Genomic DNA, 13,442 nt, shown 5'->3' with positions numbered 1-13,442 from the left:
TCTGCTCTTTATTATTGTAATTTTTTCAGGAAAAGTTTTTGAGCAAAGAGTTAAATTTCACAAATGACTGCCATTATGGAGACATAGTGAGTCTATCCCATCATTTTGTGCCCCCACTGATTACCAATATAAATGAACAATCTGACTGCACTTGGATAGATTTTAGAATTACCTTATGAAAGAAATTACTGATCTTTAAGAAGTGATCTAGAATTACTAATATGTGCCTTTTATTCTAGTATGTATGAGAAGGTGATATAGTGTTAATAAGAAGATATTAAAAAATGAGTGTAGAGCAATAGGTTGAAATGCTAAAAAATTCTGCACTTAAATTTTGTAGCACTTTTCTTTGTGAAAAGTGAGCTTCTAACTTGTGATGAATAACTGCTTTGAGAATTTGTTAGGACAAGAAATGGATTTTGTACAAATTCCAAACAAATTCTGCAATATGAGTTTGTGGTGTTCATAAAAGTATGTATTAAACATATGAAATTAATAACTGGTGTGTGTTTTGTTGTAATGGCATATGTGATATTTATGATTAAAAGAAACAGCATATAAGGTCCTTGTTTTCATTAGACACTCTTCCTTACAGGGGATGGAGAGAAGCTGGCTTGTGGCCTGACTGACAAGACTGTGGTGATATTCAGTTCCAATCTTACTGATACACATAATGTTTTTTCAGGTAAATTTATGAATTATATTATTAAAGAAATAGTATCTGAGTTTAACCTAAAATGGCATAGTAATTAGATTCCACTTACATCACCTTGAGAAGAGTGAGGTAGAAAAGAATTAAACTGCCTGTCAGATTTTTCCCATTTCTCAGTTTTCGGGAAGGAAAACAGTGATGTATCATGATATAGATTGCATTCTGTATTGCATATGTATTATAGTACGATACATATGCAATCTGCATTGTGTATGTGTTATGATATGTTACAATCATTAAGTAGAATTAATAAAGTCAATATACTGTAATGATAGTGCCTGTGTATATTGCAGTAACATGTAACAGATTATTGCTAAAAAGTTGACTTCAATGACTTGGCAACAAATGCGATTGGTTTGCAGCTTCAGACTTCTAAGAACACCTGTTTGAAAAAAAAAGGGGACTATTCCTATGGAAAATCCATATCTGCAGAAGTGCATATTCATGCGAACACTTACTTAGGGTTGTAGATAAGCTTTAGAAAAATTAATTCTAAATTTCTACTAGAACTATCTGTTGAAATTTTAATAACGGTAAATATTATTATTTAAAATTCATGTAGCTGGACTGATTTACTGTGAAAATTTGTAATGGAAGATGACTGTCCTTTACTAGTAGACCTAAACAAGTGTCAAAGTAGATTAAGCTGGTTTAGAAAATGATTTCTAAGTAAAAAACTCTGAAAAGTGATTTCTGGCATGGCATGAGAAACTGAAAATTCTTTGACTACTTAGCAACAACTAAAATGTCAGTCTATTATCAATATTTTTCTCATTCTAAATCCAAAACACAGTACTATACCAGTTACTAGGAAGAAAATTAGAAAATTTACACTATCCCACCTGAAACCAGGACATTGGGTTTTTTTGAGTAATTTTCATTGTATTTTGTGGAAGCAGCTGTGGCATTCTGACAAGTAATGGGGGTAACATTACTGATATTTTCCTCTTTGTGTGAAGAAATCAATGAAAATATGCCTCAAGGGCAGGGTAGCAAGGTCTTTTTTTCCCCCATAATTTAAAGCAATCATTTTATTTTTATATAAAACTTCAGTTGATTAAAGAGAAAATGTGCACAAGAGGGCAGCATAAGAACTTTGAATGTCTTAAGGCCAGGTGAAATTAATCAGACTTCATTAGACTAAAATGGACCAAAGTTTGTTAAAATTGTTTGACATAGTTTATTGGTTTTTGACCTTTTTGATCAGCATCAATATAATTATAGACCAAATTAATAGTTTCTATTATGTTTCTATTATATTAGTTTCTGCATTATGTTTTTGGATTTTGAATTTCTTTGTAAATTTCTAATCTTGTTTTTAACTCTGTGATACAGAACTGAAAAAGTCTGGGTTTTTTGGTAGAAGCTTAAATCTGGAGAAATGTATAAATGCATTATTATTATTATTATTATTATTATTATTATTATTATTATTATTTTCATTAGGTCATGATGGTGCAGTTAACTCTGTTGGATGGAGTCATGACAAGAAGTTCTTAGTTTCTGCATCAGAAGACAGAACTTTAAGGGTCTGGTCAGTCTGCAATAATGAATCTGCCCTAATTCTGGTAATTAGAAACTTCTGTCAGTTTGGTTCATGGAGGACACTGTTTTGCACTTTCATCTACTGCCATTTTAAGAGCCTGCTTTTCAGAGCTACTGAGTGGTGGTGATTCCAACTGATACTATGATCTGCATAGGACGTACTTAGAAATGAAGAACACATAGGTTTAATTGCAGAGAAAATGATCTGCATTGATAGTGCCACTTGTTTGAGGGACCACGATGCATTAAATAACATTTGTTGCTTTCCTACATTTTTAATTACATACGGCTCAGTTCCAGAAAATTGTGGGGTTAAAGTTTTCTCATCTTTTACAATTGGGGCAGATGTTAAGGGAGCAGTAGTGGATATTGTGCTAGGCTCAGCAATGTCTGTTTTGAATTTAAATGATTGTCCCACACTCCTGCAAGCCCAGAGGCAAACTAACAAAACCAGTTTGTACTAAGGTAAAATTATACGAGAAGTCCAGTCTTTCAGAGGTGCAAAGCTTTCTATCCTTTGCTACTGGATTTGTTGCAGTGTTGTATACAGAAACCTGAGATGCCTTTTCATGACTCGACCAACTGATATCCAGCATCCTGTTTTAATTTCTTCCCTTGCTATTCCCTGAAGTAGGAGAACTTTACCATAAAATTTATACCAGTGCCACTCATTCTCTAAATATACTTCAGTTCTATGCATGACCACAGTGGAAGGATTTAAATTTTCCCTATTAGAGTGTGTTCCCATACTCCTGCTATACTTAATACGAGCTTGAGACCATGGCCACTCTGGGGTTCTCCTGTTTGTGGAAACTATCCTCCCTTCAGTTTTGCTAATTGTCCAGAATATCCTTTGAGATGAGGTATATGCATGATTTTATCATGATAATTTATGAAAATTTAAAAAACAACCTTGGTAGACAAAACTAGTAGGCATGTCTGGAAGCCTTTGTTTTATTGTCTGCTCTGTATATTCTATTTTTGTTGGCTCAGCTCTGCTTGACTTTATAGGCTACTCAATTCAAATGGAAGTTTGAAGTATGAAGCTAGATTGTATTAGATTCAGTTGACTACAGATACTTTTAACTTCACTGCCAACTAATCTAAATCAATTAAAGAATTTATTTTGAGATTAATAGATGTCAAAAATAGGAAAACCCACTACAAAGTAAGCTAAGCATCTGGCATATCATCAAGATAACAGGGAGAGGACACCTTAACACCAGGAATCTCTGAAAAAATATTTGTTATCTCAGAATCCATTCTTAATAATTGTCTTTGCATTTCAGGGCAAAGAAAAGTTCCAGAAGACAGTACGCTTTGCACAGTTTTATTTCATAGATACATTTATATTGCTGTGTTGTGGAGCCGAATTTCATCTATTACGTTTTCACCCAGACACAACAAAGGACGACCTCAAACGGTGAGTATAATTCCTCATTAACAGAGAAGTGAAAGTACTTGTACTGTTTGACCTGGAATTTTGTGGGTGTTGAGGTGGTCTGGGGGGTGAGAATATTACAAAAGAAAAAAAAGAGGAACAAATAGTAAAATCTAATTGTAAAAATACCTTTGTTCTGACATAATAAGAAAAAAAAAATGGAAATGTCAAATATTTTTTTATAGTGCATACTTTAACTACTGCAAATTGTGTTTTACTACTACTGTTACCATTTGGGACCTCCTGAGCTTCCCCTTCTGCCTGTTTACATCTCAGTGTGCATTAATGTCTTCAGTTATGTTTGAGTGGCTATAGGAAACCTTCCTCTTGTGGGAATATTCTAAATACTTTTTAACTTTCGGTGACTTTCTTCCTTCTCTATCAAATGGAATTAGATCACTTTCATGATTTTAATTTACTTTCCAACTATTATATTGCATCTAATTAATTATTACCCTATTTAGTCCTCATGTTTCTTCATTGTTAGGCATTCTTCATGCACTTGTTGCTAATACTATTCTGGTTAGCATGTTATGGGTTAGATTTTGAGTGGAAGAGCAAACAATTAATGCTACAACATCGAAGTCTATTAGCCGATATTGTGAATGTTGTGTTCTGTCTGTTCATGATAGTAAACAGCACTGGGCTTCATCCTTAAACGGGAAAAAGTAGCCTATTTTCTTAAGCACAGGCTTAAGTATGTTTTTGAACAGGAGTTCTTTCCTGGACTGAGACATGAAGCTGGTAGTTGGAACTTCGCTGAAACTTTAAGTGATCATACAGAAAACAAAAGGAGAAACACTTACCAAAATATATCACTCCTTTAAAATACACTTTTTAAAGAACATAGATTCCTTCTTACTTCAAAAAGCAGCTGATGGATTATCATCTAAGATCTGTTTAAAAGTTTTTCAAAATGGTGCATTAATTGTGCTTTTCAGTCACTTACTTGGTTTTACAGTTAATCCACTGTCATTTCTGATACTTCACTTTCCATTTCTGGTCAAAATCCTGAATGGAGGGTGTTGTTATGGCTCTTATTATTATAGCCATATACTCTATTTGGAATAGGAATAAAGTGAGCAGCCTGGAAAAGTAAATACAGAGGAATATAAAATTTCCTGCTTTGATTTTATAGTATATACATAAACTTAGGAAAGTAAAACTAATAGAATAAAATGAAAATAAAATACTTTCCCAGCATTTCTTTTTTTTTTTTTTTTTTTTTTTTTTTTTTTTTTTTTTTTTTTTTTATGGAACACTGCATCATTCCTTCAGTTTCTCTCAACTCTCTCATTCCGCCTTCATAGTTGAGTTTGGAAGAATGCTTGAATGAAACTGATTCAAGAAGACGCTTTATACCCTTAATTAAAAGGGCATGGCAATGCAGTCTGGCTAACCAATAGATTGCTACTGTGTTTCAGAGGTGAAGACAGTACGATGACAAATCATGTAACTGTTCCTTTGTGCATAAATTTCAAAGAACTCCCCATAAGTATTAATTAACTAAGCAGCACAGCAACTTAATTCAATGGTTAAATATTTGTTCAGTTTTAAAGGTGAAACTGAGAAATGGAAATAAGAAAAAAGAACATTATATTTCTTATTGGCTTATTTAAATATATCCTTATTTAAAAACATCACAGAGGAGATTTATTGTAGTTCCGGGAGTAGGGTACAGATGTCCTGACTTCTGCTTCTATGATTCATCTCAAAATGGCTCACAACCTAAACAATTTTCTTTGCATTCTCCAAAATCACTAACTACTGAATTTCTACTCTCACCAACAGCTACACATGCTGGTACGAAGTGTAACTATTTGCTTCTAAGTGTTTTTAAATTTAATATTATTTCTTATTTATTAGTTTTAATTCACATAAAAATTTGAGCAGAACAAAACACCTATGGGTTGTTATCTCATTTTCATAATCTGATGTGTTTTAAAGATCAGAATAAGTGATTTGAAAGCACTTTAAAAGGGAGAAAATTGTATTCCATTAGCAGAAACAGTACCTTTTAAAGACATTTTCTTTAGCAATTGGTTGTACCAAAAATAAATACAGTAAGGGAAGTAATAGTAAAATATCTACTCTAATTAAATGGGAATCTATACCAGAACATATTCTAGATGGACAGTGCAAAGTGGGTTTAAAATTTAGCATGCTAATGATATAAAGGCAGATGTTCATTGCAGGTATTTGTGGAAAGTTAATGCAAACCACTTTAAGCCGGTTTAAACTTTTGAAGTAAATGGGCTACAAAGACCTGATTCAGCAGTATGATACTGAGAATATTCTAAGCTTGGTTCCTTTGAGCTTTAGCCATTAGTTCAATCAACTTAAAACTGTTTTTTATCAGGAAAAGAACGGAAACTAGATGAGAAGCACATAAGTCGTAAGATGAATTCTAACATCATTCTAACAGCAACGATCTCAAAATGCTTTACATTTTCTCATCCTTATCTTTTCCTACATCTAATATTCATTACATAGTGTGAGTGAATGACATCTACCCTCTGTAGTGTAAGAGAGAATTTTTTCAGTTATGATAAATTCTAAGCATTCTAGCATATTAAGTGATGATTTTCTTTTTCATGTAACTGATTTTCTTATTTTACTGAACTTAACCTGTGTCTGGAAATGTATAATGGGACTTCTGTTTGAAGACTATTTTTACAGTGCATACAAAAATGTTTGTAATAGCCTGACACTTTATGATCTGTTATACTGATGATGTTTGTGGTCTGTCACTTAGTTTTGACTTTGTCATGTGCAACCATTTTCCTTAAAACTTCCAGTGTCAGATCTGCATCAAGCCATTTTTTTGGGAGGTTTTGAGAGTTTTTTTTCAGGTGCCTATTCGTCTTCTGATTTTACAATAATAATAACACACTTTCAAACATTGAAGTTTTTTATCTGTCAACAAAATGTTTCTACTTTACCTGGGTCTCCTGAAAAATTATTTCAGCAAAGGACTTCAAATCTGCTGAAAAGCAGATATATCAGTCTCTGCAACCATTTCAGGAAGTGTTTGTATCTTGGAATCTGGATTTATATTTTATTTCTGAAGTTATACCAGTCTCCTGAAAATAACTATATTCTTAATGATTACATGTCCAAAGTATGTGGGATACAAGAGATTGCAGAGATTAGTCATTTACACTATTTCCAGAATTCTAATGACTGAAGGCATCAAAGGAAGACAGAATTGTAGTTTGAGTGTATCAACCTCAGTGTGATTTTATTTGTATACCTGATCTATAAGATTGTCAGCTGAGATTATGTGCCATGTATAGAATTGCAGACCTAGAAAAAATTTGGTAATAAGGTACTGGTCATCCATTTTTTTGCCCCCATCACAAGCTATTTTGTGGCTTGAGGAGGTGCTGGTCTTATCTAGACAATTTTTAGGACACATTTGTGCCACAGTAGCCTCCCCAGTTGACTTGTGAGATGGAATTTTGCCTATGTTCACTTCACAGTCTTGGACTTCATCTGTGCAGCATTTTCTGGGGCTTGTAGTGTTTTGTAATAGCTGAAAACCACTTCACAATTGTCTGTAACAGTGCATTCTTATTCGAAACCCTGCAAAAAAGGAACTAGCTTTTCTAATGGCAGACTGTCAAATTTATCTATTGAAAGTGCTCAGACCTGAGATGGAATTCTTAACCTGGTTATATATAGTTTTATTTTCAGAATTTGCTTCTGGTAGGAAAATAAAAATATTTTTTCTTTCCTTTTGGAGATTTCTTATCATATTCGTTATTCTTTTTTTTTTTTTTATGAGGTAACCCTTGTATTGACAGAAATCTGTTGATGTTCTGCAGATGAAAGCACAGTTACTTTGTTGAATGCACCTTCTTACTGACAAATTGTAATATCTTTCAACAATCTAAAAAGCTTCTCTTTTGTGTGCTCTTCATGCCTTTGTCTTGATAAACATTACAACACCTTCTAACCTTTACTGGATTAATTCCTCTGATTAATTCCTCAACAAACCCTTTGTAAGATATATAACAATCTTTTATTTTGAATTAAAATGTAGATTGTGCACTTTTGCTTATGTTTCATATACACTTTTTTTCTCAAATTCTGTTCTTATATATTATAAGTGAGTGACGTTTAAGTTTATGTCCTGTGTTTGAATGATGAAATATCTTTCTTCTACAATCTGATTACCTGCCTTCTATATTATCTGTTAATTCTTAGTTTATGGATGTATTATTAAAGCAATAAAAAGGTAACCCAAATTGTTATATAGACTTTAATCTCCAATAGACATAAGTAATGTACAACATCCAGCTCAGTGTGTCAACAAAGTCTGTCTGAGTTTAAGTTCACTTGCACTTTGAATTATTAAAAGTGTATAGGACATGTGGCAAATGCATTGTGTCAAAAAAAAATAAGGTCTTAAATATGCTAAAATACCTCTTTACTAATGGATACTCTTGCTCTGTTCTTTTTTCACTTGTTACAATTTTGTCCTAACTTGTTTTTTAGGAATCTCAGTTTACTGTGTTGGTTGAAGGTTTGCTTTCTAGGTGAAATTCTATCTGGATTACACTCTATGAGTTGTTTAAGTATGTAGCAGACTGCATTGTAGAAGAGAGATACTTCAACTAACTCAAAACAATTGTTCTTGCATTTGGGAGCAACCTATCTGTTTCAGTATACCTCTTTCGGCAGAGAAAATTGGACCAGAACCAGCTTCGTGCTGCCTTCATTAGATTGCTCCTATTATCACAGAATCACAGAATGTTAGGGATTGGAAGGGACCTCAAAAGATCATCTAGTCCAATCCCCCTGCCGGAGCAGGAACACCTAGATGAGGTTACACAGGAAGGCGTCCAGGTGGGTTTTGAATGTCTCCAGAGAAGGAGACTTCACAGCCCCCCTGGGCAGCCTGTTCCAGTGCTCTGGCACCCTCACTGAGAAGAAGTTTCTTCTCAAATTTAAGTGGAACCTCTTGTGTTCCAGTTTGAACCCATTACCCCTTGTCTTATCACTGATTGTCACCAAGAAGAGCCTGGCCCCGTCCTCATGACACTCACCCCTTATATATTTATAAACATTAATGAGGTCACCCCTCAGTCTCCTCCAAACTAAAGAGACCCAGCTCTGTCAGCCTTTCATCATATGGGAGATGCTCCACTCCCTTCATCATCTTTGTTGCCCTATATTGGACTCTCTCCAGCAGTTCCTTGTCCCTCTTGAACTGAGGGTCCCAGAACTAGACACAATATTCCAGATGTGGTCTCCCCAGGGCAGCGTAGCGGGGAAGGAGAACCTCTCTCAAACTACTAACCACCCCGCCTTCTAATACACCCCAGGATGCCATTGGCCTTCCTGGCCACAAAGGCACAGTGCTGGCTCATGGTCATCCTGCTGTCCACCAGGACCCCCAGGTCCCTTTCCCCTACACTGCTCTCTAATAGGTCATTCCCCAACTTATGCTGGATCCTGGGGTTGTTCCTATCCAGATGTAAGACTCTACACTTTCCCTTATTATCTCAGCTTACTCAAAATTAGCTGGGATATCTTTACCCAAAAATGGAAATAAAGCAATTGTTCCTGAAGTGTAGGGCAGTTTATTTTTGTAGTTTACTTGAATAAAATACTCTGGAAATAATAAAAAACTTATTTGATTTAATTGAAAAACACTCTATTTTGCCATCTGCTTCACCATCAGTGTTGAAGTAGGTCTAACATCTACTTGGAAAAGCTCAGCAGATCATTGTTTGACAAAGAAAGGCAAAAGCAAATTATTGAGCACTTTTCTTTTGAACTGATCAGGCCAATAAACATATTTCTTTTGTCAAATGTTGTATCATTTGCAAATTTTTAGCAAGAAACAGTAATTATTCCAACAAGTGTGTCATACGTGGACTTTCGTATTGTCATTAGACATTTGAGACATGCTAAAATGGAAGTATAACACAGTAACATTGGAATTATTTTACTGCATAGAAGTATCTGCATTTAGAATATAATGTACAAATGTTGAAGTATTGTGGTGTGTTGACATTCACTGACAGCGCCCACCCAGTCACTCGCTCACTCTCTCCCAGTGGGATGGGGTTGAGAATTGGAAAGGCAAAGGTGAGGAAAGCTCATGGGATGAGATAAAGACTATTTGCTAAGTGAACAAAAAGAAAAAAAAAACAAGTGATGCAAAAGTGATTGCTCACTAGCTCCCACTGGCAGACTGATGCCCAGCCAGTCTCCTCATAACAACTACTTTCAAAAAATTGTCCTCTCAGTTTTATTGCTGAGCTTGGTATTTTATGTTATGGAATATCTCTTTGGATAATTCAAGCAAGTGGTCATGGCTGTGTCTCCATCTGGCCTCCTGCACTCCCCCTGCCTACTCACTCTGGGGGCATAGTGGGAAACATAGACTATCTTAGTGCTGTACAGACAGTTCAGCAATAGCTAAAACCCTGATGTGTTATCAACACTGTTTTGGTCACAAACGTAAGACACAATATCATACAAGTGACTATGAAGAAAATTAACTTCACCTCAACCAGACCCAGTACAGTTGTTAACAACTCTATTTATTTACCTTAGGTGACAACTTCTATGGAAATCACATTCTTCTTGCCCAATATATCCATATACATACCTATAACCATGGATGAATGCTTTCTGTTGACTTCAGTGGATTTAAGATCTCTGTTGTCTGTGCCAATAGATTTCAGTAAACAGAAAGATCTAGTCACATTGAATCACAACACAGTTCTACCTTTTTAATAGCATTCAACAATGAGTCAAAAGGTCTGTGGCTGTAATTTTTAATAATGAAAGAAAGCTTTCTGTTTTGCTTTGTGATTCCAATGGGAGTTTACTGGTGGTGACATATCATAACTTATTTTGTTAACATTGCCATTAGTTTGATATTTTTTGCAGATACAAACAGAGAAGTGTTTGCAGATTGGTGCAGAAATTTCCCATGGCCTCAACAATGGAGATTACCAGCCTTTCAGCAGTAAATGATTTCTACTCTTGTATCCTTTGTTTTTCTTATTTTCTTTATAGTTCTTTGGACTTAATGACATGGAAATAACTTTAGTTAAAGTAATTAGCATTTGATTCTTTAATACTCTTTTTTTATTTTATATTATTATAGTAAAAATGCTGTATTTCTTGTGGTATTGAACTTCATCCTTGGACATAAATTTTTAGGAATGTAAGATTTTTGGTACTGCTTATAGGGCACTAAATACAACAGTCTTGATATCTGTTTATCCATCTTTTTGTCTGTCTATATGCTTTTGTTCCTTTAAATTGGTTTAACTTTAACACAGAGAACTGTACAGATATTGTACTTACAGCTGGCAGCAACCGAGCGTTGGAAGTTTTTGACCTCAATGCAGGCTGCAGCACAGCAGTGATACCAGAAGCTCATACTAGATCAGTCCATCAGATCTGCCAAAATACTGTATATGCTTTATTGAATTTTATTTGTAGTACGATAACAACTCCATCAGCAAAGGAATTGGAGGCTGAAGATACAAATGATAGCCATCAATAGATGTTTTTATATGTTGGGAAGGATGGGCAAGGTCGTAAGTCAGTGTGATAAAGGCACCTAGATCTCATTTGTTCTCTAATGGAACACAGGGAGCAGCAAGAATGACTGAACAAGCTTGCTAGTAGGGAAGTGTATGTTACCCTTTGCCTTACTTGCACCGGACTGTAATATTGCACTTCAGCATGTACTTTTCCTTATGCAACTGTTCTCCTCCAAAGTTGAATCTGAAGTAATCTGATTTTTATAGTGAAACTTCAGAAACAGCAACCAAAAAAGAAAAATTGCTCAGTCCTGAAATGGACTAGATGTCTTCAGCCCCCTCATCCTTGTTTATTTTTTTTCACTTGAAGATTGATTTGAATGTTTGGAGATCTTATGGTACATTACAAGCTTGAATGCCTACTGCATTACGTTTGGTTGAGTGTGGCTCTTCATTCCCACTTGGAAAGTCCTTTCTTCTGTGGGTTCAAAGCAGTTCCTTATTACTACTTTTGTAGAACTCTTTGAGAGTTTTCCTGAAAGATGTGATCTGGTAAAACATTTAAAATTGTGCTAACTATATGAGTACTATTTGTGACACATATTGGCTTAAAGTTTTGGCTTTTGTTTTTGCTTGGTCAGCTTAATGTCTTCAGGTTATCTATCTTTAAAGCTGTAGGATACTATTCACTTGGGAAAAAAACCTGGAGGTACATGGTATAGCAAAGAAAACTGACCATTTATTTGGAAAATTATAGGTCAAGGTTTTCTGCTTTTTCAGTTATATGAAATTAATAGTTTTGATAGGTCAACAGGAAAATTACACATCAACTATTTTGTTACAGTTGTATAATTTAAAACTGTTAGATTTATTATAAATTGGTGAATTTACATTAAGATGATATGCTAAAATATTTTATCGATTTATAAAAATATGCAGAATGCTCTATGTAAATTATATCCCATTTAAAGTGTGAAACACATTGGAATCTAAAGTGAGCTATTGATGAAGAGTGGTGCAGTAGAAGGAAATTTGCGGAGTGAAAGAGCTAATGAAGATCCGCTGCCTACACAACAAAATTTACAAAGGCTTTCCTTTGGACTAGCCGTAGTCTAATCTTGTGGACTAAATGATCAAAAATCACAGAATCACAGAATGTTAGGGATTGGAAGGGACCTCAAAAGATCATCTAGTCCAATATCCCTGCCAGAGGAAGAACACCTAGATGATGTTACACATCATTAGCAATTTATGTATATATGTATTCTTGAAGTACATTTTCTGGTTTAGATTAATCCAAACGGGTTCCCATGTTCCAAGACTGCTTTGTGATGCTACCTGGACAGCAGTAAGTGGGGATGATCAGGAAATTTTTTCTTTAAATAAATTTTAAATATATATGTATATTTAGAAGGTCTTGTAAAACACTAGGAAATATATATTCTGATTAAGTCTGGGAGAAACCTGTTAGAAAATTATTAAATACAGAATATATTCTAGAAGCATAGGTGAGCAACATAACATTCTATTATTTCTGATTTTGGACAGCAGCAGCTGTAAGCAAGTGTATATAATCTGCAATGTAATGACTTAGATTTTAAATTATTATTTTGGTCTGTTCTAGATATTTTTTGCAAGAATTGACAATGTATGACATTCATTGCAGCCTACAGTGTACCTGATTAAGCTTACTGTATAATTTGAAATATGTTCACGGCAGACATTAACTGATATAGAGTAGAACAGTAATCTGAATCTTCTTCCAGAACAGTTTAGCAGAAAATATTGCAAATGCATATATGAGTATATTAATATAAAAGATCTGGCAGCAGTGACTGTTAGACAGTACATCTCTTAGAAGACGGTAGGGTGGGAAACCACAAAAGACATTTCTAACTCTTGAAGCTCCACATATGATTAAAGCTTACACCGTAAAATTGCTTTCGGAGCTTTAGGCCTTATACTGCTTGCTTAGAACATCCATCATCTTGATTTAACTAAGCATATTAATATTTATTATTCAAAACCTCAGTGCATTTTTGTTCCCTTAAAACGCACCTTGGCACCAAATTTCACTGAAGTGCTCAGAGCATACCATATAAGGACAATACAAAGCTTGTCTTTGTATAAAGATTCTTCCAGCAGTAACAAAACTATGCATCCTTTCTACAGGACTTTCAGCCTCTGTCCTTAAAACAAAAACTACAATTTGGCTGTTGTGTTCTTTGTA

The 13,442-nt window shown here is 34.5% G+C and overlaps 1 protein-coding gene across 1 annotated transcript in view; it reads left to right on the top strand.

Annotated features, from left to right (window-relative positions):
* Positions 1-13,442, top strand: part of WDR27 (WD repeat domain 27) — a gene marked incomplete at both ends in the record, with an annotated part of 113,519 nt that overhangs the window by 27,818 nt on the left and 72,259 nt on the right. Inside the window, 5 exons of the mRNA XM_080341445.1 lie at positions 596-685; positions 2,159-2,280; positions 3,547-3,680; positions 10,608-10,705; positions 11,018-11,139. Coding sequence (XP_080197571.1) covers positions 596-685; positions 2,159-2,280; positions 3,547-3,680; positions 10,608-10,705; positions 11,018-11,139 — 566 coding nt within the window. The remainder of the gene's footprint in view (positions 1-595; positions 686-2,158; positions 2,281-3,546; positions 3,681-10,607; positions 10,706-11,017; positions 11,140-13,442) is intronic.

Source organism: Nesoenas mayeri (genome assembly GCF_963082525.1).
Source record: "Nesoenas mayeri genome assembly, chromosome: 3".
Taxonomy (NCBI): Eukaryota; Metazoa; Chordata; class Aves; order Columbiformes; family Columbidae; genus Nesoenas; species Nesoenas mayeri.
This window is presented reverse-complemented; position numbering and strand designations above follow the sequence as displayed.